Source organism: Hyphopichia burtonii, assembly GCF_001661395.1.
Source record: "Hyphopichia burtonii NRRL Y-1933 unplaced genomic scaffold HYPBUscaffold_2, whole genome shotgun sequence".
Taxonomy (NCBI): Eukaryota; Fungi; Ascomycota; class Pichiomycetes; order Serinales; family Debaryomycetaceae; genus Hyphopichia; species Hyphopichia burtonii.
In genome coordinates this window covers 1,537,953-1,562,778 of record NW_017963729.1, presented here as the reverse complement: position 1 = coordinate 1,562,778, position 24,826 = coordinate 1,537,953, and the positions used below count along the sequence as shown (strand labels likewise).

The 24,826-nt window shown below is 34.0% G+C and overlaps 11 protein-coding genes and 2 non-coding genes across 13 annotated transcripts; 7 read left to right on the top strand and 6 right to left on the bottom strand.

Moving 5' to 3' along the window:
* Positions 1-7: 7 nt before the first annotated feature.
* On the top strand, positions 8-1,321 carry HYPBUDRAFT_10452 (uncharacterized protein; the record flags this gene model as incomplete). The annotated part of the gene is made up of 1 exon (XM_020218352.1): positions 8-1,321. Exon 1 carries the CDS (start codon positions 104-106, stop codon positions 1,319-1,321), a length of 1,218 nt encoding a protein of 405 aa, XP_020078111.1. The 5' UTR covers positions 8-103.
* A 176-nt stretch (positions 1,322-1,497) lies between these two features.
* Positions 1,498-2,550, top strand: HYPBUDRAFT_105868 (dolichyl-diphosphooligosaccharide--protein glycotransferase; the record flags this gene model as incomplete). The annotated part of the gene is made up of 1 exon (XM_020218446.1): positions 1,498-2,550. One exon carries the CDS (start codon positions 1,498-1,500, stop codon positions 2,548-2,550), a length of 1,053 nt encoding a protein of 350 aa, XP_020078110.1.
* Positions 2,551-2,705: 155 nt separating this feature from the next.
* Positions 2,706-3,855, top strand: HYPBUDRAFT_152251 (uracil-DNA glycosylase; the record flags this gene model as incomplete). The annotated part of the gene is made up of 1 exon (XM_020220918.1): positions 2,706-3,855. A coding segment is annotated over exon 1 (1,085 nt), but the record flags the coding sequence as incomplete, so codon positions are not given.
* A 220-nt stretch (positions 3,856-4,075) lies between these two features.
* On the top strand, positions 4,076-7,630 carry ISW2 (DNA translocase). The gene has a single exon (XM_020222509.1). It carries the CDS (start codon positions 4,257-4,259, stop codon positions 7,572-7,574), a length of 3,318 nt encoding a protein of 1,105 aa, XP_020078108.1. The 5' UTR covers positions 4,076-4,256; the 3' UTR covers positions 7,575-7,630.
* A 114-nt stretch (positions 7,631-7,744) lies between these two features.
* On the bottom strand, positions 7,745-11,969 carry DOT1 (histone methyltransferase; the record flags this gene model as incomplete). The annotated part of the gene is made up of 1 exon (XM_020218348.1): positions 7,745-11,969. The coding sequence occupies exon 1, from the start codon at positions 11,789-11,791 to the stop codon at positions 7,745-7,747; it is 4,047 nt and encodes a 1,348-aa protein (XP_020078107.1). The 5' UTR covers positions 11,792-11,969.
* Positions 11,970-12,220: 251 nt separating this feature from the next.
* HYPBUDRAFT_10448 (uncharacterized protein) lies at positions 12,221-16,454 on the bottom strand (the record flags this gene model as incomplete). Its single annotated transcript, XM_020218347.1, has 2 exons — positions 12,221-14,970; positions 15,484-16,454. 2 exons carry the CDS (start codon positions 16,452-16,454, stop codon positions 12,324-12,326), a joined length of 3,618 nt encoding a protein of 1,205 aa, XP_020078106.1. The 3' UTR covers positions 12,221-12,323.
* A 115-nt stretch (positions 16,455-16,569) lies between these two features.
* Positions 16,570-17,280, top strand: HYPBUDRAFT_106081 (uncharacterized protein; the record flags this gene model as incomplete). Its single annotated transcript, XM_020218458.1, has 1 exon — positions 16,570-17,280. One exon carries the CDS (start codon positions 16,570-16,572, stop codon positions 17,278-17,280), a length of 711 nt encoding a protein of 236 aa, XP_020078105.1.
* HYPBUDRAFT_165721 (cyclophilin-like protein) lies at positions 17,114-17,938 on the bottom strand. Its single transcript, XM_020222716.1, has 2 exons — positions 17,905-17,938; positions 17,114-17,847 (listed from the first exon to the last, which is right to left on the bottom strand). Exons 1-2 carry the CDS (start codon positions 17,914-17,916, stop codon positions 17,290-17,292), a joined length of 570 nt encoding a protein of 189 aa, XP_020078104.1. The 5' UTR covers positions 17,917-17,938; the 3' UTR covers positions 17,114-17,289.
* A 163-nt stretch (positions 17,939-18,101) lies between these two features.
* Positions 18,102-20,390, top strand: HYPBUDRAFT_5097 (uncharacterized protein; the record flags this gene model as incomplete). Its single annotated transcript, XM_020223482.1, has 1 exon — positions 18,102-20,390. The coding sequence occupies one exon, from the start codon at positions 18,102-18,104 to the stop codon at positions 20,388-20,390; it is 2,289 nt and encodes a 762-aa protein (XP_020078103.1).
* Positions 20,391-20,503: 113 nt separating this feature from the next.
* ERV25 (Erv25p) lies at positions 20,504-21,255 on the bottom strand. The gene has a single exon (XM_020220917.1). The coding sequence runs from the start codon at positions 21,162-21,164 to the stop codon at positions 20,523-20,525; it is 642 nt and encodes a 213-aa protein (XP_020078102.1). The 5' UTR covers positions 21,165-21,255; the 3' UTR covers positions 20,504-20,522.
* Positions 21,256-21,534: 279 nt separating this feature from the next.
* On the top strand, positions 21,535-21,882 carry HYPBUDRAFT_152247 (mitochondrial 54S ribosomal protein bL33m). The gene has a single exon (XM_020220916.1). It carries the CDS (start codon positions 21,551-21,553, stop codon positions 21,764-21,766), a length of 216 nt encoding a protein of 71 aa, XP_020078101.1. The 5' UTR covers positions 21,535-21,550; the 3' UTR covers positions 21,767-21,882.
* A 133-nt stretch (positions 21,883-22,015) lies between these two features.
* On the bottom strand, positions 22,016-22,099 carry HYPBUDRAFT_t49. Its single transcript has one exon. It is a non-coding gene; the product is annotated as a tRNA-Leu (tRNA).
* A 2,230-nt stretch (positions 22,100-24,329) lies between these two features.
* HYPBUDRAFT_t48 lies at positions 24,330-24,413 on the bottom strand. The gene has a single exon. It is a non-coding gene; the product is annotated as a tRNA-Leu (tRNA).
* Between the last annotated feature and the right edge of the window lie 413 nt (positions 24,414-24,826).

Here is a 24,826-nt window from a genome sequence, read left to right as displayed (position 1 = left end):
TTGGTCGTGGAAACCTCGTAAGGAACTCAACGGTGAATGGTTAAACCAGGTATTCAGAGAGAAAGGTCAATCCTCGAGACAATTATAACGTGAACGATACAGGATGGCTAGGGTAATGAACCTAGGGACTTACATGGCAGATTTTCTCCTGTCATTTGTGACACCGGACCATTTGCTTAGCTCGAGACAGAAATGGGTTTTTGGATTGGTGAACTTGATTTCGGTAGTTATCTTTTGGGTGCTTTCGTCATTTTTGGTTAATGACTTATTGGAGTCGGATATTTATAGAAAACCGTTTTTGATAACATATATCAATACTAGCTGCTTTTGCTTTTACCTAATTCCATACTTTAGATATGAAGGATTATCAATTCAAGAATTTGTTAGTCGAATGAAATACGATTATCACCAGATTCGCTTGAACCATTTAGCATCGCCTTCATTAGAGGAAGCAAACGAAGAAGAGCAAACAGAACTTCGTGCTGATTATGGATCTAACGATGATTTGGCAAGTACAATGACCAAAAATGAACCTGAACAAATTAATATCTATGAGACTTGTAAACTCTCATTGCAATTTGTAATTTTATGGTTTGGTGCTAATTTGGTTACTAACGCATCGTTATCCTATACTTCTGTTGCTCTGCAAACCATTTTACTGTCAACTGCATCATTTTTCACCTTAATTATTGGATACTTATGTTCGATTGAAAAAATTAATTCTCAAAAAATTATTGGTATCATTTTAAGTTTTATTGGTGTTGTTATAGTGACTAGAGTCGATTCTTCTTCAAATACAAATAACCCTCCTGTTTTATCCAGCCATTATTTGGTAATATGGGGGAATTTATTGGCCCTTTTAGGTGCCTTGATTTACGGAATTTATACAATTTTATTAAAATTTAAAATAATGGTTCCAAACAATCCAAGTCTCGAGCGTAACTTGAATACTCATTTGTTCTTCGGTTTTGTTGGTGTATTCTGTCTTATTTTCATTTGGCCATTTATAATTATACTTCACTTTACTAATTTAGAACATTTTCAATTACCTCCTTCTTCTCGGGTTGTTGGATTGATTTTGATAAATGCCGTCATTACATTCATATCTGATTTCTGCTGGTGCAAAGCTGTCTTATTAACCAGTCCTTTAACTGTCACTGTGGGACTTTCTTTAACTATTCCTTTGGCTATGGTTGGTGATTGGTTCATAAAAGGTTTTGTCGTAAATTATACCTATTTATGTGGTGCTCTTATCGTCACCATTGGATTTTTGATCATAAACAAAGATGAAGAAAATGACTTCACTACTCACGAAGACTAATTGCATTTTATAGATTGTTAATATATTATATTCTTGTCACAAGTAGGTGATGTTTTTTATGTGTGGTGTGCGGGTCTAGGTTCATCAACGTTCTTCTCTTTTTTCCATGTTTTGAGTTTCACCAATTCATCTTCTTAAATCTTTAAGGACCATTGCCATCGACCCAATAGTATATGATGATTTTATTCTATTGGGCATTCTTATTATTACAATGTGTTTCAGCGCTTGCTGATTTACCAAAAGAATATACCTTGACTAGTCAATCCTTTGTATATCCGGACCATATCATCCCAATTTCAAATTCGGACTTATCATTATTATCAGGACACCGGGAATACTATACCCTCTTATATATAACATCGACAGATCCGCAACATGGCTGTGATCTGTGTCATTCGTTCGATAAAGTTGTTCGGAAAGTTTCCAATTACTGGTTTGAAGATTACGGGATGTCCAATTTCTTATTTTTCGCCAATGTTGATATAATTGATCGTTCTAATGCTGATATATTTAAGTATTTGGAAATAAAAAGAATTCCTCATATTTGGCTAATACCTCCAAGTAATAATGAAGATGTATTACAGCAAATTCATGAATTAGAAGATGAAAAAGATCCTTTTGCAATTTTAAGACAACCTAGAATCGAATGGAAAGTACCTTTAGGTACCCACGATGAACAAGTTTTGCAATTTGCTGATTTCATATCGACCACAGTATCTAAACGTATTTATATCAGGCCTGAAAATCAATCGCTCAAATTTATCAAAACTTTTTCAATCACTTTCTCAATTATCATCTTAATTAAAAAGAAAGGGCCTAGCATACTTACCAACAATGTATCGAAAAAGAAAATATACATTGCATTAACTCTATTTCTAGCCCTGTTATTCACTTGTGGCTATTCTTTCTCAGTCATGGAGAAAGTTCCATTTATCGCTAAAAATGAAAAGGGGGAAGTCATATACATCAGTGGGGGGATCTATTATCAGTTCGGTATTGAAACCATTATGGTGGCCCTGAATTATTTACTGCTTGCATTCAGTTTGGTCTCTATGATTTGGTTGGGTAATTATAAAGTTGGTCCCAATCGAAAAATTAGCACCGAATCCCAAAAATTTTTACTTATTCTTATCAATGTCATGGTATTGTATTTACTCTACAGCTGCATGACAAGCATATTCTTGAGAAAAGATTTTGAATATCCTTACTACTTCACCAAATTATTTTAATAAATTAATTTAATAGATTTTTCTTATACTGCCATATAAAATGTAAAGGGCACGGGTGTAATCCGCAAGACGCGTATACAATTTTTTTTTTGTTCTTTTTTTTTTTCACTTTTTGGAGTAGTTTTTTGTTGATGTTTTAATCCTTCATTGGAAGTTGCTTGAAAGACCGAAAATGACAACCGGACCAGTTAAAAGAAAGATAGGGTCGGGCGATTCAAAGAAGGGGATGCTCATTACTGATTTTTTCCAAATGTCAAAACCTGCTGCTAAAAAGAGTAAGATTGAACGTACTGACACCAAGATTGAACGATCCGAAGCTGGTGCTGTATTGAAAGAAAAGGTTGAAGTAGCGGAAAGTGCTGCAACAACTCAAGATGGATCCAAAGAAGAAGAACCAATACCAATTAAAACATCAAACGAAAAAGTTGCCTCGGATGAGCCAACAGAAGACGACTATACCGACTTTTGTAAAAAACATAATTTCAATAAAGAAGAATGGGTAGCTTCACTCAATGCCGAAGAAAAACAATTACTACAACTAGAAATCCACACCTTACATATAACATGGCTCGTATTTCTTCATAAAGAACTTACAAAACCATACTTTCTCAAACTAAAGAAATTTCTAGCCCTTGAGTCTCGATCCGGTAAAACCATCTTCCCTCCTTCCAATAAGGTGTATTCCTGGTCTCATTACACCCCATTGCCCAAGATCAAGTGTCTTATACTCGGCCAGGATCCATATCACAATCACAACCAAGCCCATGGATTGGCCTTTTCAGTTCTCAACCCAACCAAGCCTCCTCCATCCTTGGTCAACATCTACAAAGCATTGAAGATCGACTTCCCCAACTTTGAAATCCCAAAAAGCGGCGACCTAACCAATTGGGCAGAAAAGGGGATTCTCATGCTTAATGCAGTGCTAACCGTTGAGGCCCATAAAGCAAATAGTCACGCCAACCAAGGATGGGAAACCTTCACCGAAGAAATCATCAAAACCGCAATCAACTACTTCACCAAGGAAAAGTCCTCCGGCTTTGTCATTATGGCCTGGGGGTCCCCGGCCCAAAAAAGAGTTGGCAAATTTGGCAACCTTCTTTCCCAAAAATTCATGGTCATCAAATCGGTCCACCCTTCGCCCTTGTCTGCCCACCGTGGCTTTTTCGACCTGAATGTCTTCAAGAAATGCAACGAATGGCTCCAACTGAACCACCTAAACCCCTTGGACTGGGGGTTAATCAACGGTAATGTAGTTAAGTAGTCGAATAAAAACATCCGTACAGTTTCCTTTTAGATCATATCGCGTTTAATTTTTGCATTATAATTTTCTTTCTTTTTTCGTTTTTTTTTTGTTTTTTCAGTTTTGTAATATTCACTTCATCCTACTTTTTTTCTTTCAGTTTTTTTTTTTTCCTACTCCTTGTTCTTCTTCAAGTATTGCATAGTTTTACATCAATCCAGTGTTTCATTTGGAAAAGATCAATTACTAGTACGCTGCGTGACATCAACGGTTACTATACTTCAATTTTGTTTCCACAAAGGCTGCAATTTGAGAGAAATCACTAAAGTATATAAAAAGACAGCTAAAGCAGTGGGCGGGAAAAAAACACAACACACTGACAACAAGCGAATAGAATAGCCAACGAAAGTACACCGAGCAGTAGTGAATAACGCCGATATATAGCCGTGATTGAATCTTTTGGAAGATGATAGATTTGACTGGGGAAGATAGCACCCCAGAAACTCAATCACAACTTGAAACCAAACATAGATTTGAAACAGAAACCAAGGCAGAAAGACGTAAACGGTTTATACTTGATACTGATCCACACACTGCCAGAAGCCAAGATGTTGATAATTCGACCAAACGATTCAAATACCTTTTGGGGTTATCCGATCTATTTCGATATTTTATTGATTTGAATGTTTCTAAAGATAAAAATTTCAAAAATCTTATTAAGCAAATCGATAATGAAGTGTCTTTCAATCAACCTTCAAGAAATTCCAAGTCCAGAAAGAAGAATAATAAAAAGAGAAGGAAAACTGAAAAGGAAGAAGATGCAGAATTATTACAAGATGAAGAAGATACTCCTACTATAACTGAATTTTCAGAAAGTCCTGGGTATATACACGGTGAATTAAGACCTTATCAAATCCAAGGTTTAAATTGGATGGTTTCTCTATATGAAAATGGAATAAATGGTTTTTTGGTGGCTGATGAAATGGGATTGGGTAAAACTTTACAAACAATTAGTTTTCTTGGTTATTTAAGATATATTAAAAGTATAGATGGCCCTTTTATTGTAATTGTTCCAAAATCAACCTTGGACAATTGGAGAAGAGAATTTCAAAAATGGACTCCCGATGTAAATGTTGTTGTTTTACAAGGTAATAAAGAAGAAAGAGCAGAATTAATAAATAAACGTTTATTGACTGCAGATTTTGATGTTTTGGTTACTTCTTTTGAAATGGTTATACGTGAAAAATCCCAATTGAAAAAATTTAGATGGGAACATCTTATAGTTGATGAAGCTCATAGAATTAAAAATGAAGGTAGTTCTTTATCACAAATTGTCCGTTTATTTTATTCAAAAAATAGATTATTGATTACCGGTACTCCTTTACAAAATAATTTACATGAATTATGGGCTCTACTTAATTTTTTATTACCCGATGTGTTTGGTGATTCTGAAATGTTTGATGAATGGTTCGAAAGTCAAGGTGGTAATTCGAAAGATGCTATAGATGTTGATGAGTCGGAAGATGTAAAACAAGAAAAACAAGATAAAGTTGTTCAACAACTTCATCAAGTTTTAACTCCTTTTCTTTTACGTAGAGTTAAATCGGATGTTGAAAAATCATTATTACCAAAAATTGAAATCAATGTTTATACCGGTATGACAAATATGCAAATTACTTGGTATAAACGTTTATTAGAAAAAGATATAGATGCAGTCAATGGTGTGGTTGGTAAAAGAGAAGGTAAAACTAGATTATTAAATATTGTTATGCAATTAAGAAAGTGTTGTAATCATCCTTATTTATTCGATGGTGCAGAACCTGGTCCTCCATATACCACTGATGAACATTTGGTATTTAATTCTGGTAAAATGATTATATTGGATAAAATGTTGAAAAAATTTAAAGCAAATGGTTCAAGGGTCCTTATTTTTTCTCAAATGTCAAGATTATTAGATATTTTGGAAGATTATTGTTATTTCAGAGATTACAATTATTGTAGAATTGATGGCTCCACATCTCATGAAGATAGAATTGAAGCAATTGATCAATATAATGCTCCTGATTCTGATAAATTTGTGTTTTTATTAACCACTAGAGCTGGTGGTTTAGGTATTAATTTAACAAGTGCTGATATTGTTATCTTGTATGATTCTGATTGGAATCCTCAAGCTGATCTACAAGCAATGGATAGAGCTCATAGAATTGGTCAAAAGAAACAAGTTCAGGTTTTCAGATTTATTACTGAAAATGCAATTGAAGAAAAAGTTTTAGAAAGAGCTGCTCAAAAATTAAGATTAGATCAATTAGTTATTCAACAAGGTAGACAAATGAATAATAATAATAGTGTTGGTAATTCTAAAGATGATTTATTAGGAATGATTCAACATGGTGCTGAAAAAGTTTTCCAATCACAATCTGATCAATCAAATATGTTAGACGAAGATATTGATAAAATTTTGGAAAGAGGTCGGGAGAAAACTGCTACTCTCAATGCTAAATTTAATAAATTAGGTTTAGATGATTTACAAAATTTCACTTCAGATGCTTCAGCTTATGAATGGAATGGTCATAATTTTGCCAAAAAATCATCATCTGGTAATTTGGGATTCTCTTGGATTAATCCTTCTAAAAGAGAAAGGAAAGAACAAACTTATTCAATTGATAATTATTATAAAGATGTCTTAAAACAAGCAACTTCAACCGGGAAACCATCAAGAGATAAAACAAATCAAAGTAAAATAAAACAACCAAAAGTTTATACTGGTCAAGATCATCAGTTTTTCCCAGAAGGTTTAAAAGAATTATTGGAACGTGAACAATTAGCATACAAAAAAGAAATTGGCTATAAATATTCACTTGACGAATTTGGTGATAGTGACGAAGAATTTTTAGCTGAGGAATATAAAGAAGATATTTCAAGAGAACAGAAGCGAGATCAAGAACAAAAGAAAGTTAATGAGGTTGTTCCTTTGACAGAAGAAGAAACAGAGTTGAAAAATAAATTACTAGAACAGAGCTTCCATAATTGGACTAGAAGAGATTTTACAAATTTCATTCACGCATCTGCTAAATATGGAAGAGATGAATATGCTAAGATTTCGAAAGCAATGGGAAATAAAGATTCTACAGAAGTTGAAAGATATCTGAAAAAATTCTGGTCCTCATACAAACTTATTGAAGGTTATGAAAAATATTTATCTCAAATAGAGGCTAGTGAAAAAAAATTAGCTAGATTAATCAATCAACAAAAAATTCTTGCTCATAAAGTTGAAACACTTAAAGATCCTTTGGAAGATTTAAAAATACAATATCCTCCAAATAATTCAAAAAGAATATATTCAAAATTGGAAGACCGCTTCATTTTATTATGCGTTTATAAATTTGGTCTCTTTAGTGAAAATTTAATGGAAAAAATTAAAGAAGAAATAAGCAATAGTGATCTTTTCAAATTTGATTGGTACATTACTTCAAGGACTGCACAAGAAATTGGTAGAAGAGTAAATACTTTATTATTGGCTCTTAGTAGGGAATATGAAGGACCTCAGAGTAAAAGAGGAAAGACAAAACAAATCAATGGTAATAACTCTAATTCAAGTACTCGTGCTGGTTCTGTCGAACCTTCTTCTATTACCGGAGCTACTCCAATTCCCTCGTCTGCTTTTTCACCACCTCTTGATGGGGATATGAAAACTTTAACCACTAATGGCTCACTTGATACTGGTATTAAGCGTTCTAACGAATCTTTAAAAGAAGAAAATAATACTAAGAAAGTTAAAGTATAATAGACAATTCTTCAGTAACATTTTGTATAATAATGTATTTGTATAGTGAACTAAAGATTAATAAATTAATGTCATTCTATATTTAATAGAATTGATATATATTGTACAAAGAATATTTAAGACCATTGAAAGGACCAATCTATTATACTACAGTTTTAAGTCTTGAAAATTTATAAAAATTCAGGACGTACATGATCTTCCACGGTCGATATGTAATAAGGAACCTTGTTAGCTGTCCAACTGACAGATAAAAAATCACTCATTTCATGCTTTTCAACACTTAAATAGTCAAAAACCGTTCTATCCAAACTTGCCTTATATCTTGGAGGAATAAAATTTCTCAAAGAGATAATTTTTGTACCTGGTTTTAAGCCGTAAAGTAGCTTACCTACTTCAACGTTTAATGGAAAGTCGAATAAATAGTTATTAACAATAAGTATGTCGCAATCAGTGGCTTGTTCTCGAACTTTCTTATTGTCAACAAAACTTTGCAGTAAAGAGAATTCTAATGGTAACTTTTTTAATCCGAGTACTGCCATTTGCTTATTCAAAAAATTATGTTGTCTTTCTGTTAATATGGAGGCATGAGGCATTAGTTCACAACCTCCGCTAAACTTAGCACCGAATTCAAGGGCTGCTTGAAATGTTGTATTTCCCACTCCAGAACCCAAGTCATAAAACTTTTGAGACGGAAGAAGGTTGACTTTAGTTAAGACCTCACTGACAAATGAAGGAAGAAGTTCACCATACACCTCAGCCGTAAATGCCTTGTAGGATCTAAGCTTTCGGGAATCAGGAGAAACAATTCTGGTATAAGCTCTTAAAAGTAACTGCTGCAAGCAAAATCTTGAAATGCTTGTCATTGATTTAAGATTCTCAAAAAACTTAACCGCAAAAGGAGAGCTCTTCAAAGTTTGTTCAGAGCCTTCCCAATTGCTATCCAAATTGTCATCACTAGTAAGAACTGGTGATAGGTTTCGTATATCAGAATCTTGCATTTCTAGCTTTTTCATTTTATCGTCCGACTTTTTGCAAATGGGTTCCTTTTTATTAGCATTTACTGAATTCATTTTTTCTTGAGTTGAAGCGAGCTCTGGTTCTTTCAAGTTCTTGTCATCTATTTGATTCATTTTTGAGGGATTCTTTGGGCCATACTCACTGTCAAATGTGATATTTTCATGATCTCTTTCGTCTTCTGTTGGAGGAGTGAGAACTGAGGGACGTCTGTAAGGGTTCAGTTCTTCCTGTTTGACATCATCTGAGCTGTTAATGCTTCTTTCTGCCATGACTTCTTTGATGAATGTTTCTAGTTGGATATTTTCCTTTGAAGTTTCACGAGGTCCCTTAATATACTTTCTTAGGCTTGCATTTATGTCTATACTTTTGTCACACTTGCTTTCTGTGGGACATAATTCCAACATTAAAGTGTTCCACGAATCAATGATAAACATAAATTTACTGAAATTATCTTCCTCGACAGCAGTTTCAATGGCAATACAGAAATCATTATAGATTATATCTCTTATTGGTTCAGAATACGAAAAATATAAGGCGTAATGAATTTGAAAAATTTTCTGCAATTCGAATATAGGGTCAAGCTCATTACTTTTCGGTTCTGCAAGAATAAACAGCTCTGAGTATTGAGGATAAAGAAGAAATCTTATTCTCACTCTGTTATCTTTATTGACTTTAGTACTTCCACTTCCGTCTAAAATGGCTGGAGGAAAAGATCCTGGATAATTTCTGTAATTCTTGATGTGGGTTTCAATGATTTTTTCACCGACATCATTGGTTAGTGGTATTGCAGCTCCCAGATCCGCAAAAGAGTCAGTCAGACCAGACTCGTTCATTTCAAATGACAATCTGGGAAGATAGGATTTGGTGTTATAGACTTGATCAACAAAAAACCTTCTACCATTGAATGGAACTTGAGAATCATGAAGAATATCAGTTGGGTCGTAGGGGCTTACTTCGTCGGCATCGTCTTCATCTTCAATCGATGAATCATTCAAAGCTTGATCCAACGTTTCTTTGAAATCTTCTTCTTCCTCCTCCTCTGAGTTTTCATTGGACGTCGGGGTTTCCGATTTCAATGTTCTTCTAGATTTATAGGGTCTTTTTTTAGTGACTTTCGATTTTTTAGATTTATCGACACGATCCCTTTGGGCAGCCAAACGTTTTTGGACACGCTTTATTTCTGTTCTGTTTTTGAACTCAGGAATGTAATGTGTTGCTTGTCGCCTCTGTCTTTTGTCACCATCTTTGATTAGCTTCCCGTTACCTGTCACACTTTGAAAATAAGCTGCGTCTTCAAGTATTTGATCTAGATGAAGTTTTGATTTGATTTTTGGCTTTGGTTTATAATTCGGATCATTCAATTGTAAGAGTCTCTTCTCCTTTTGAAGTCTCCTTTTCTCAAGAAGTTCAGCCTCCCTTTGGGCCTTTTGTTTTCTCCTGGCTAATGCTTTCTCTTCTCTTATTTTATTTTCTTCTTCGGTAAAAACTTTTTGTTTCTTCGTGGTTGGTTCTTCTTTTGCTTTTAACTCTAATTCTTCTAACTTCCGGAGTTCATAAGAAGCACTTTTATCTCGAGTACGTCTACGAGAGCCGGTGTCAGTTGCAGAGATCCATTTAGCTTCATAAATTAATTGAGACAAAGGATTCTTGAATGAAGTTTTACGCTCTATTCTTGCTTTTGTATGGTTTAGTTTCTCAATCACTAAGTCCCTGTTATGATAAAAAAGTTGATTGCAAACAAATTCATTTGATAGATTGTCCTTAATGGCGTTTTCGAAAAAGATTATCTCTTCTGGAAGAAAGTCAATGTCCACTCTCAAATTATTTAATTTGATATCTGTTTTTAGAGTAGATTGTTCAACTGAAGGAAAAAATATCTCGCAAAAATCTAATGTCAAGCAAAATGAAGAGCAAAAGCTCAAAGTATTAAGATATTGTGATTCAAAATCATTGGGCATTGAGAAGGGTTCTCGCTTGAATTGTTCAATTTTCATTTCACGAACTTTTTCTTGCATGGGCCTTTTTGCTAGCCTCGAGGGTTTTACAATCAATTTCCAATATCTAATGAAACATTGGAGTGTAGACCTTTTCTTACTCTTGCCTGTATGAGTTAGTCTTTGAGGGTATTCATCTATTATCTGGTCCAAAAACTTTTCATCTTCCTCTGGGCTCCATGGCCCGAGGTGTCTCTGGACGGACATTATTGTATTTTTCAATTTAGAATCGGTGATTTCGTTTTCTAAAAAATGAAGAATCTCCTGAGAAGATAATGATTGGTCCAGTAGATAAATTATTTCATTAAGTAAATGAGCACCAAGTGGTAAGTTAGTGTCCCAAGGCTGGAGGCTTTCAAGCATAGATTGACACTCATCTTTCGATCGGAAGATCAAAGCAGAAAGGATATCATCAATTGGCAGATTTTGATGCAGTAAAGTTAAAAGAACTTTGATCTCTTGTTTAGACCATTCAGCTATTTTGTGTCTTGGAAATTTCAGGATTCTTTCCTGAATGTCTTCCAAAGATGTGTTTGGGTATACATTTTCAAGACTCTTACGAGTGAAGAGTTGATTTTCAAATATAGTGAAATATTCTGCAATTTGCTTTGGGGAAAAATAAGATTTTGGCTCACCTTCGAATAAGCTACCTAAAGAAACCAAGGCATTTTTTATTTGTTGGTGGTCCCTCAACGGTAATTCCCTTTCAATGTTTTGAATATTTGTATTTTGTTCACACCAAAAGTCAGCTACCCTGTATAATTCAGGTATTGTCCAGTCTAATCTGTGGAAATTATCATGTACGAATTGTACTATAGTCTCTATGTTACTATTTGGTAAATCTTGTTCCAATTTCAATCTAGTCAAGTCATTCTTCAAAAGCTTTTGTAGTATCGTTTCATCTATAACTTGCTGAGGTGGTATACTTGCCTGCGAGCAACTTTCTTCTTCCAAGACTTCGCTTGTGGGTGGTTTTTGATCATAGTCCGACGTAGTAGCACTCAAGGGTTTTGCTTCAGATTTTACTTGTTTAGGTTGTGCCTTGTGTGGTTCTGTACTTGGATCATCGATTAGGTCCCTTGATAAAGGGTTCATTGACTCGTTTTTCAGATCCAAAGCTTTTTCTAAATGGGAAGACCCATCTTGATCCGTATTTTCAAGCAGCTTGGTGTTCAAGTCGACACCCCGAGTGAATGCATATGACATAGTAATAGCTTGGATTCAACCCAAATTGAAATCAATAACGGACTTTTTGTCAAGTAGACTTTTAATAAGTATAAACTAGGAAAACGAAGAAAAAAAATTTGGAAAGAGCAGAAAAACACAAAATATATAACGAAAAAGATAATTGTAAGGAAAATTGCTTTAATAAAGGGAATATTTGGATATCATCTGGAGAGAATCCAAAGAATGACTTATGAATAAAAGGTGTATCTCTGATAAAACTCGTTTTTCCTTCTGCAATGTTTTGTTTATGATTTTTCACAGTGTATGATATTGCTCTTTTTGGTGAGACCAAAATGAACTGAGCGAAAAAGCCCAAAACCTACAAGAGCATCAAGATGTGAAATTGAAGAGAACTTACAGCACAGTCACAAAGAAAATGTTAGTGAGTGGGAAGCTTAAACGAACAGTCATGAATCTAGAGTTAATAAAGCGAATTAATATTTGTAAGTTGTAGTAATTTAAAATAAATAAGTAGAGAATTGAAAGTCGTCTAATGCCAGGTATCTAGTTGTTATAATTTGCTAGCTCTGATACCATTTAATCTGAATTTAAGATCTTTTAGGATCTTACTGTCAGGTTTCCAATTGTCAAACAGCTGATACAATTCGTTAATCTCATCGTACCCGTTTTTACCAAAGTCTCGGGCATTTTCAACACTGATGAGTTTATTGTTATTTGGCCAATTTTTTTCAATATTGAAGAGTAAGCCTCTTAAGCACCACGGAAGCAAGAAAGGATTCGTACCTATTTTTCCAATATTGTACTCTTTGATATATACTTGATTAGTTATGGGGATTCTGACAATTTCTTCGATTCCTTCTGAAGCATCAAACCCCCCATATGTGCCAATACCACTAGTGACAAAACCGTTGTTTTGACCACTTGATCTGGTAGGAGTAGCTATTGGTAAATCTTTACTGGGGAATGTAGATGTAAAAGTAGGAGGAATAACGATATCATCTGTGTCTAATACAAATTTCAACCCCATATCGTAAACTTTCCCGTCATTATAAATCTTGGAGTGACCACCACCGGTCAATGGGCCTGCCAATACCAAGCTTAGTTCTTTTAAAACATTACTGTCAAAGTAACCAATATTTTGTAAATGACAACATAATGAAACTAATTTCTGAATGAATTTTGGGGTTTGGGATGAATGATCAATATAACAAGCTCGGTATATATTGGGATGGAAAACATGAGATGCTAGTGCCGAGTAGAGGGGTACTAACTGATCATTTATAGATCCGATAAAGCATATTTTCACATTAGCATTGATGATTATTTGAATTGATTCTTTATAAACCAATGACTGTTCACTTTCGAATTTTGTTAGTTCAAATAGTTCAATCATAGATTCGTGTTCAATCGCTGAGTAAGCCTTCATGAAAAATGACTTATCAACACCATAAAACGGTCCATTATTAATACCGGCCATTCCTAAGATCCCAATTCTTTTCTTAATCGGATCTTTTAAGATCCCCATTTTTATCAAGTTTGCTAATAACATAATTGATACTACACACCCTTGAGAATGTGATGCCATGAAAATGAAATCAGCTTCATTTAATTCTTTTTGCCATTTGATTAAAATTTCTTTGAAGAATTCAACTCGATCAAAAATTTTGCCTTCTTTTTCTAAAGCAATTTTTTGAATACTAATATCATTTGAATCACTATCATTGATTAAGTTGTTTTCGATGCAATATCGAATAACTGATTTTTCAGCCTCATTTGCAAATTTCAACGAAGTACCTTTCGGTGATCCAATAAGTGGTCTTATCATTTTGGTTGGGAAGAACCCGTGAACACCTATAATCAAAATCTTTTTTATTTTACGTAATGGTCCAGTCTTTTGTGAAATAATATCTGAAGGTGATATATTAGGTCTGTTTTGAGAAGATCTTGAAGGTTTATGATTGATTAACAAATTCCCCATTGGATCATTGGTGATTGAAATAGAGTTAGGATCTTCAGCATCTTCCTCTAGCTGAGTTTGTTGAGGGTACCTATAAGTTTGTTGACTCTCATGTTCTTGATCATCTTCATAGTAACCAGTTGTGTAGGACTTATTATAGTTAGGTAAACAAGCTCTTTTATGAGGAGGTAACTTGGCCAAAGATCTTCCATATAACTTATAAGTTTTCTCGTATAGTAAATTGAATTCTTTTTCTACTTTTTCTTTTGAGGTGTCGTTCAAATCTGAAATGTTATCTCCTTGAGTAACGCCTGTCAATGACTGTGAATTAAAACCTAACCTGGTAGATAATTGGGTGAGAATATTTCTCCAATTTTTCAAATCACTTTTAGAAGTTTGCGGGCCATTGCTATTTGTTGTAGAGCTATTACCAAATATACTACTTGTAATAGAGTTAGTTGATGAGCTTGCAGAAGATTGATTGGGAAGACAATTACTCCAATCTGGAACTATGACATTTTGTTTCAAATCTTCATTTCTATGAGTATTAATTTGCTTAAATTGATTAGGTTTGTCATGAGGCTTGTATAAAACAGCATCGTCTTCATTTTCCTCATTCAAATTTGCTTTATCAACTTTTGTATTTTTATTAGTACTAGAGTTCAAAATATCCTGTTTACTTGGAATTGAAGGGGTAGAATTGAGAATAGTATTGGATATACTAGTTAGTGAATCCTTCTTAGAATTTTTCTTATCATTGTTATTATTATCACCGGAAGAGTCATTTAAGTCCTGATCTTTGTTAGCACTATTCCAAAAGCTCCAAGTAGACGAACTCTTCTTACGATCTTGTCCAACATGATCATCAATTTCATCGCCATTATCGTCTGGAGTATAATCATCTCTATCTTCAGCATAATCATCTTCCTCTACGGCATCTTCGTTATCTTGAAGCTGCTGTCTATTGCCCTCATCATACTCGAGTCTTCCCAGCTTGCTCGACCAGCCCAACCAGTTACCTGCTGTCATTGATACTAACGAGTTTGTCGAAGACTTAGGATTTAAAGAGGGGTTGCCAGAATAGCTTCGTTTTTTTGAACTTGACCTTGAACTATCTAAAATGGGAGACTTAGACCTTTCTTTCAATGAGCTGTTTTCGTCAGGTTCGCTTAAGCTCAGTGCACGTACTTTTGAATTCCATAAGGGAAGCCAACCGTTGGAGTTTGAGTTTGAGTTTAACCTAGACATTTGTGGGGGAACCCAGATCTTACTTTAGCAGTTCTTGTTCGGGGTAAGTTTTGGTTATCTTATATCGAAAACGGCTCTGCTTCTACTTTGCTATGGTCTTTATCCGAATGATCAATGGAATCCTCAAAGTTTAGCAAATAGAAGAAGTCTGACATAAAAAAGTTGTAACTCTTACCAAAATTGCCATTTATCGTACTTTTCTACGTGAGCATTCATTTTTTTTTTTTGTTTTTGAGGGTTGAGATCTTTCATATGATAAATATATCTATTGAATACATAAATATATCTATTGAATACATAAATATATCTATTGAATACATAAATATATCTATTGAATACATAAATATATCTATTGAATACATAAATATATCTATTGAATACATAAATATATCTATTGAATACATAAATATATCTATTGAATACATAAATATATCTATTTTATAGACAATTATATAAGATTCTATAAAACTGATAACATTGGTCGGGTCATATGAGCTTGCGGTACTCGTTGAGAGCTTCCAAGGATGTAGAAGAACCTCCACAGACAATGACAATAACAATGTCATCTTTTGATAAGGAACCGAAAGCCTTTTCGAGTAAGAACTGTTTGTCTAAGGCTACGTTAATAGCAACTCCACAAGCAGGTTCGATAAGCAGATGGAAAGTATCGTAAAACTTGATAGTACCGGCGAGGGCATCTTTATCATCTAATAATTCAACGTGGGTTTTATGAGCCTTATAATTACGGAGTGATTTTTCGGAGATGTAAGGAGAAGCTAACGAGGTAGCTAAGGTCTTCACTTTGGTTAAATTAACAACTTTATTGGCACTTATGGCTTCGGTGAAAGTAGGTGCTTGTTTAGTTTCGACTGCTAACACTGGAACTTTGGATAAATTTTGGTTTCTTTCCAATCCAGCAACAATTCCATTGTATAATCCACCTCCTCCAACACTACAGATTACTCCTTTAACTCGAGATAACTCAAGTGGGGATAATTGGGTAGTGATTTCGTCAATCATGACTCCGTGGCCCTCCCAAATGAGTTCGTGTTCAAAAGGATGACAGTACACCGGATATACTGAATCATCCAAGTTTCCCATTACCTCTGTTCTCAAGTAGTCGTCGGCCTGACCCCAATGTTCCCCTTGGACAATAACTTCGGCATCCAATCCCTTTAATTTGTCAATCACGGCTTGACTGCTGACTTTAGGAAGCACAACACAACATTTAGCACCCAACAGCTGTGCAGCATAAGCGGCTGCTAGACCAGCATTCCCACCGCTTGATGAAAATACTCGAACCGGTTTGTTTTCGCTTTTAGCCTTGTCCAAGGATTTGCTAATCAAATGACCTATTCCTCGAAGCTTGAAGCTTCCTGAAGGCTGTTCGTACTCATTCTTGAAATAGACTTGACAGCAAGAGTCTGCTATATGGTTGGTTATATTGGCCAAAGTAGTCTTAATAGATGGTTCCATATTCTCAATTGTTAGATAAGCGTTTGGCTGGAGATTTTCCAATTTTTTTCAAGTGCTCAAAAATCTGGAAGAAGCCTGATATAATATACCCTTCTTCTTTCCAAATGAAAAGGACATGTCCAAGAGATCTAAACAACGCCAGTTTGGTAAATCAGAGCTGTTCAACTCAATAAACCCAGAGTATGAAGATGAAATATTAGAGGCGTATGGGTCTTTAACGATTGAGAATCCGGATCTCAATCTTGTTAAATTGCCTGAACTTTTCAGTGTTTTACAAATACCGTCTTGTTTCTGTCAAGACATAAATTTATGTATTGATTATTACTATGAACATATGCAAGATATCGAGCAATTCGATTCTACAAATCATAAGCAGTATATAACCATGCAGTTGATCAAAAACGTAACCATTAGCAGCAACATCGATGATGTCTCAACTATCTTGGATATTGTGGATATCGATAAGTTAATCAAGATTACTGACAAACTTTTGAAATTCAGGGATTTTTATCAAACTATCTATGAAAGTTGGAAGCTATTTATAAATGCTTCCCATCTGGACTCCGAATTGAACGAGCAAAGCATTTTATCGTATAAGTTGACCTTACCTGATTTGAAAAATATTAAAACATCTCTCAATTTAGATTATGAAAGTAATGGGAAATACTCTTTAGGTGACTCATTCTTGATAGACATGTTGGGATGTTGTTCCACAGACCCCAATGGTAATATGTCTAATTACGACTTTTATAAAATCAAAAGTGGATCTTCCGTTACAATAAAGGATTTTGCTGAGATCTTGGGTAATTTGGGAGAATTTGACTGAATTCAAAAGCTAACTAACTGCAAATGGATTATTATGAATCTCAACTTCATTTATCCAAGTTTCTTTTTTCCATTTTCCTCTTAGTTTACCATTCTTCTTCATTTTTTCTTCATTATTAAGTTCAGGATCCTTTTCGATTGTTTCAACTGCTTCGAGTCCATCAATAACGTTTCCGATCACAGTATACCTTTCTTCTTCAATCAATGAACTCTTGTACTCGTCCGAAAGACAGATGAAGAATTGTGATCCTAATTTATCAACCATATCTAGATTATTCACCGTCAAAACTGACCCTCTTTTAATTTCAAAGGCAGGCTCTTCACTAATTCGAAGTTCATGCGACTTAACAAGCTTATCTATGGGATGGTTGACATCGGCAGGATTGGACTCTTTTCCAGAATTAGAAGGATCCCCACTTTGTAATATAAACTTGGGAATGAATCTCAAGATTTTGTTATCATTATATGACCCTTTGGCACAATGTCTTAAGAAATTTTGGACATGTTTTGCTTGAGCTTCGTTCTTCAAAATTAGCTCAATCTTTATGGGCCCGGTCTTGGTGTGTAGCTGAATTATTAGTTAGTATAATCTATCGTCGTTATTCGTGTGTAATCGTATACTTACCGTCACTGACATGTTCTTCGTGGCAGTTGTTCTGCTTTCTTTGATTGATTAAGTTTGTAGTTTAAAGAGAAAAAAAGATCGATTCTGAAAAATAATAAAAAAAAAAAAAATACATTTTTGCAAACATCTTGATACCCAGAATTCTCTGTTCATTCTCTGAGGCAAGTCGATTGGAGTGAGTTAAAGGTATCTTTATAATGCTGGAGCTGCATAAAAGTGATCCAATCGATGGTCCAAGCTTGAATCCTCACCTACTATTTGAAAAACCAACGTTTGATAAGGTTCAGTCAGAATTACTAGAATTCTTTCTTGATGTAACGGGTACAGGGGAAGAGATACGGAATTTCAATAACACCAAGCCGTTTGATGAGTTGTTATACCATCTTGAGACTAGTTTCACCAGAAACTATGAGTACGGTGAGAATAAAGAGATTATAGACTCGTATTTAAAAATCCCTTCGGTTGTTGTGCTACATTTATTATTGACATTAGCTTCACGATGCCCCAGAAGTAATTGGACTAAAAGAGGCTCCTTCTTTGAAGGTATTCAGTCAACTCATGAATATGTTCAGACTTTCAATCATGAGTATGACAATTGCGTATATAAACCTCCTCTAAAAGATCGATCATTATACATATTGCAAAAATATCTAGACGTGATATGCTCGATAAATCGTGGTGAAGAATTGAAAAGTTCAACTCTACAAATTTATAAAAATCTCCTTACAGTCCTTAATGATACTATAATACGACGTCCCTCAATCAACACTCGCCCCCAACTTAAGTCTCCTACGAAGAGGAAAAAGCCATCTAATGTATCTTCTAAGTCCAATAAAATTGATATCACTAGCATGTTTAAATCAAAGTCCCAGAGGACAAAAGCTGACTCCGATACTAATGATAAAGATGATGAACCACAAGAAGATTTCTCTCGGCTAAAGTATAGTAACATGACGGACTTCAATGATGAAGTAATAAGCAATTCGGAAGATGAAGAAGACATTCTTGGAACGGATATGGTTGAAGAAATTTTGAAGTACAAAGGTATGAATCAGACCCCTCTGAAGACGGAAAAAGCGTTTCAAGACAGTATTTCCAGCAACAATAAAGCTTCGGTTTTATTTCAATCAATGTCTGAAAACTATATATCGGAAGTTTCTGATCTGAAGATGCCAGCTTCAAATAATCTGTTTATCAGTAGCCGGATTTCAAATCCTAGTATTGCCAAGATAAATCTATTTGATGAAGAGCTATTAGCAATTAGTTTGAACCGTCCTAAAAGATATAATCTATGGAGCTTGATGCAATGGATGTTTTCGTGTGCAGATAAGTCTACAAAATATCAAAAATACCTATTTGATTCGGCTGGAACTAGCTATCATAGTTTATATCTGACTTATAAAGGAGTTTTACAATTTATTTTTAAATTCACCGCTTTTAATTTTCTTTATGAGTTAAACAACTTGTTGAATTCTTCTGCTTCCCCCGGCGACGATTTAATCGAACGATTCGAAAATAGTACAAGGCAAACCCAACTACTTTCATGTATGAATAATGATAACAGGTTTCTTCTACTGCTGATAGTTACTCAGTTAGGGATAAGTCCTAATGATTGGCATGATAGGGCAGTTGAATATCTATTTACAGGTCTTGAAATCCCAAGTAGTTATGAACCTCAACCGTGTTACGAAAGAGAAAAATTATTGATTAAGCAAGATTCATCATTGATAAATAAAGGCAAGGGAACTGCAATTGAGTACGACGATAACGTGGATTCTATGGGATTCCGTTATGAAGCTTTGCTTATTTTGTATATCAGATCATTATTTTTCGATTCCAATGATATTGAAGATAAACCTACCGCATATTCTGACCAGTTTATCAAATTGTTGGGTAATGCATTACTAAAGATCAAGTTTAAATATTTTGAAGCTTTTTTTAAAGCCCATGGAAACAATTCTATCTCTGTAATCATCCCTAAAAAATATGAAAAAAAATTCATTTTTAGTCTAATTGATTATTTAATTACTGAAATTACAAAGCTTGTTGAAATTTACGATATACTTCCTAATTTGGATGAAAGTTCGGAAGAAATTGCAAAATCTGTTGAATTCTTCATTTTAGAAGAGTACATCTATCAAAGCGTTACAGACGATGTTACACATGAATCCTGGGAAAGCTTCAAATGCATTTGGCTTAAACTTAATTTTCTTATTGCAACATATTTTTACTATCAAATAATGGATATTGGATTGAATGACTTTTCCAGTGATTTTATTGACAAGATTAAAAAACTTGACAATTTCAGAATAGATCTATATAATGCATTCATTGAAAAGCATTCATCAAAGTCTACCTTTCACGATGATTACAACTTTATGATTGACGAAAAAGATAAGGATCGATATTTGATAACTGATACTTCCGAGGTTCCTTGGGTCAATTTCAAACTCTTAGTAGATTTAAAAATGGCTTCGCAAAAGTAAATTCAACTACATTATTTCTATATAAATAATCATAATTTTTAACTTTTTATTTATTTTCCTAGAAAGATTTTATTTGATTGATTGTAATCTTAGTATGACTAATAATACAGGTTAATTAGTGGAGAATGAAGCTTAAATTATATGCTTAACTTTGAAGTAATGTCTCAAATATTGAATTTGCCAAACACCTAACCCAACTAAAGCACAAATAACGATTAAAGAAAAGTTTTTAACTCTTGAATTGGTAGATTCATTGGTATCTCTCATTCTTTCTTCTCTTCTCTTTAAATATTGTAATTCATTAACAATTTCAGAGGTCATTTCTTCAATTCTAAGTAATTCAACTTCAACTGGTTTTAATTTTTCAGCTGCTTGAACTGCATTCCAATCTCTTGCGGCAGCACCACTTTCAATATCTAATTCAATATGTCTAGAAACAGCGTGTTTAGAATATTTACTTTCTAATTGATTAGTGAAACAAACGTCAAAAGCTGCACTATGATGACTGGTAAATGCAACTCTAATATCACCAGCGATATCGTTTCTACGACTATGTTCATTACCCAAAGAGTCAACAACTCTCAAATTCAATTGTTGTCCATCTCCAACACGTCCATCAGTCTTCAAATTAACAACTACCAATTGACCTTCAGCAACAAAATCACGAATACATGTTGGTTCTGGCTTAGTGGAAGCTGAAACTTCTAATTGCAAACAACATACACTGGCCAACAAATACGAAATAGCAAATATAAATGAGGATGATAACAACATCTTGATGACTTTTCTACTCTTCCAAGTATTTTAATATCTTTAATAAGATCCTCGTATGTCAAACCCTTGGTTATTAGAGGAGTACTTTTTTCCCAATACTTCTTCAGAATTGATTCTATTTTCGATCTATGAATAGCGTGTCCAGTATTCAAGTTTTGCTCAGTTTTGTTTTGAAAAAAAAAAAAAAGAGAAAAAAGCCTGTTTTTTGCGCGTCATTGGGTCAAATAGAGCAATGTTTGCCAACTTTGTCGGATATTTCCTCATTAGGAAGTCTATGATACTCACTAGAAGAACGAAGTTAAAAAAATTGAAAAAAAAAAGTGAAAGTTGAACTACTTTTCATTTAATCATCATCGATTGACTACAGGTGGAAAGATAGACTCAAGATGGCCAAAGCTAAGACTCTCCATACTATGGTTAAGCTTGTTTCTCAAGCAAAAACAGGATATGAAAAATACTTCCGTATAAATAGACAGTCTCCAAGATTGAATTTGATTTTGTATGATCCAAGGGCCAAAAGACACTGTCTTTTCACCGAATCAAAGAGAAGAAAGGTGCCGGATGTTATTCCTAAGGATTACACCAGATCCCATCGTGTTTAAGGGATTTGCTCTAGCATTTCATGATTTATTTAACCTCTCCACTAACCGTTTCTATTCGCCCTTGTATATAATATTTTGTATCTTTACCTAAATGATATATTTACGTTTAATGTCAACTAGCCACCTGTAGGTATTTTGCTACATTGTCCAAGTAACCAGAGAAGAGATATGATGAATTAAGCTACATAATGATTCATTTGGAGTGCTAAAAAATTCATATTGAATGAAAAAAAAAAAACGGAAAAATAATGAAGGATGCGAGGTTCGAACTCGCGCGGACAACTGTCCAGCAGATCTTAAGTCTGCCGCCTTAGACCACTCGGCCAACCCTCCATTTTATAAATGTTGATTCAATTTGGCTTTTATTCTGTATATATTTCAGTAGACACAAATTTTAAAGTTATTTTTTTCGCCAGGTCAGGACTTTCGACTATCGCAGAAGCAGGAGTCAGAAAGACTTCCTGCGTTACGCAGAAAGGCTGCAAAAAAATTGGTTTCTTATTATATTTCGGCACTCAATCTATAAATTAAACTAAGTAGTTCCTCTGGGAACTCAACTCAGTCAGCACAAACCATCTCTATCACATCACTTAATTCAACATGGGTTTTCTTGACTAAACATAGTCTTTCCCACTCTAGGTATATATTAGTAAATAGTTATTAAATAAATATTCTTATATGTAAAAAAAAAAAAAAAAAACGTCAAAAAAAAACATCTTCGGATAGTACATTCGTCAATTTTAACAATACAGAGAAGATTAGCATTGTCCTTGCATAAAGATGACACGCTTTACAAAGAGATTTTACCATTTTTAAAAAAAAAAAATCCAGCTTCAGGGGGTTTATTTTGACTTTACCGGCTTTAAATTATTTGGTATACTCAATTGAAATAGGTGGAAACTCAATTTTTTCTTTATTCAGTTATTGAATCAAATAAATGTGCATATTTTGAGCCATTTTCTCTTGAAGAAATGTCCAGCACTCTTGGCTCTTTCTCCTGTCTGCCTCTGTATGCTTTTACTTCCTTTACTTGACTTATCCGTGGAGCAGGGATGAAAAGAAACAAAAGCACACATTAGAAAGTCCTTCTTAGTCGCCATCGATTCTTTTTTTCATTTTTCAAAAGCAAAATAAACCCCAAACACAGCTGTCTGATCCCGGAAACAAGAAGTACATCTGCTTGTTTTGAGTGGGTTGGCTGCAAAATTATTTATCTTTGTTCTGATTTTATATCTTGCGGAATTTTGTGAAGCTATGGAAAATGAGTGAAGTAAACTGAAAGGGCTACAAGAATGATATAGTTTATTCAAGGTAAAAGTGTAAGGTAAATTGAGTTACAGCAGTATAGACATGGTACTAAAGAAGAACTTCTTGAGAGATGAGTAATTTGACTTCCAAGACCCAGCGGTTAAGAAATGTTTTGTAGATTTCTCGTTGAAGTTCTAATTCACGGGGAATCATCTTTAACGGCAGTTTTTAGTAAAGCAAATTGCAAATTCACCATTTGAGCCTTCGGTTACTTTAGAGTGACAAGGAAATCGTACTTTTATTTTTTTGCAAGAAAACCCCCCTTCGTGTCTATAAAATTCGAAAGCATAACTTAGAGCCGATCATTGTATCACAATTAGTCTTATTATTATTGAAGGCATAACAATGATTTCTGTTCAGATATAATGAAATTCTGTTGAAAATAATTTTGAAATCTTTGTCTTTATATGGGGAACCAAATTCATCTTCTAGAATTATTAACTGTTTCCAACTTGTTACGATTTGAATAAGGAGCTGGTATGTCTGTTGATATAAAAGAACTATGTTTGTTAGTATAAAGGAACTCTTTTTTTCTTGATAGCAAATTGTGTCTAGCAATGATAAGGCAATACCTTGATTAAGGCTTTATAGTTTATGTAATTAATTTACGAATACTTCTTTATGACATGGAACATTCTTTTTGCTTACGATCTAGATAAATGGAACCTTTGAGTAAGAACTCGGGTCAACCTAGGTAAGAACTTATCTTCTAATTTGTTGAAAAGTTCCCAAGAGAATTATTTTAAATTTTCTGTTCAACCGAGTTTGAAATTCTTTTTCATAAAACCCCACCAACAGCTACGTCGAATTCTCTTTTTCATATTCTTGATTGCATTATATTATGTTTATGTTGATTTTTCTACACTGTTAAGAAAATATCTATATTAAAGGATTTTGTAAGCCATTTAATTTCTAATATTTCCCAAAAACTGGTTTTCGCAATGCTTCCTGGTTTTTAATACAAAGTTAAATATTGCATGCTTTTAAGTTTATTAAGATAAGTTCTCTTTCGAACAAAAGTTATTTACCACCTAATATTGTTGAATACCTGATAACGCTTGCACGTGGTACAGCTTTTCATTTAGCAATTTTGAATTTGATGCTATGGATTTAAGGAGATTAAATGTCATTGTGTCTTCATTATTAAATAAATAGAACTAAATATAAGAGTTTAATTCTTGAACAAAAACTATGGCGAAAGTAGACAATTTCGCAGTTAAAACAGAATGCGCGGTTGCAAAAAAGCAAAAAATAATGAAGGATGCGAGGTTCGAACTCGCGCGGACAACTGTCCAGCAGATCTTAAGTCTGCCGCCTTAGACCACTCGGCCAACCCTCCACTTTCTTGTCGTGGGAAGCACATTTTGACTTTATAATAATATTAAATGGTTTTTGAAAAATTATAAGGTTGTTACCGGTGATTTCATTAGTATTGGCAATCTCAAGTGTATCATGGTTAGCCAGCTTACCACTTCAAGGTAATTATCGAAATGTATATATATCAGAAAATGCATTAATGCCATAATAATCAGTTTTAGACAATATTTGGAATATAAAAATATCAATTAAGTTTTAGAGAGCTCTTCTTAGGTTTTTGACTCTGTCGGTTTTTTTGTGTCGTCGAAAAAATTAAGAAACGTACTGGGTAACAGATGGAAAAAAATCCCTTTCAGATTTTACATTTCAATATCATACTTGAAACAATATTATTTGTCCATAGCTCCAAAATACAACCGGGTCGTATACTCTTAA

Bases quoted from the DNA above. Each gene is read 5' to 3' on its own strand.
- ERV25 (XM_020220917.1), bottom strand. From the start codon at position 21,164: ATGTTGTTATCATCCTCATTTATATTTGCTATTTCGTATTTGTTGGCC.
- ISW2 (XM_020222509.1), top strand. From the start codon at position 4,257: ATGATAGATTTGACTGGGGAAGATAGCACCCCAGAAACTCAATCACAA.
- HYPBUDRAFT_152247 (XM_020220916.1), top strand. From the start codon at position 21,551: ATGGCCAAAGCTAAGACTCTCCATACTATGGTTAAGCTTGTTTCTCAA.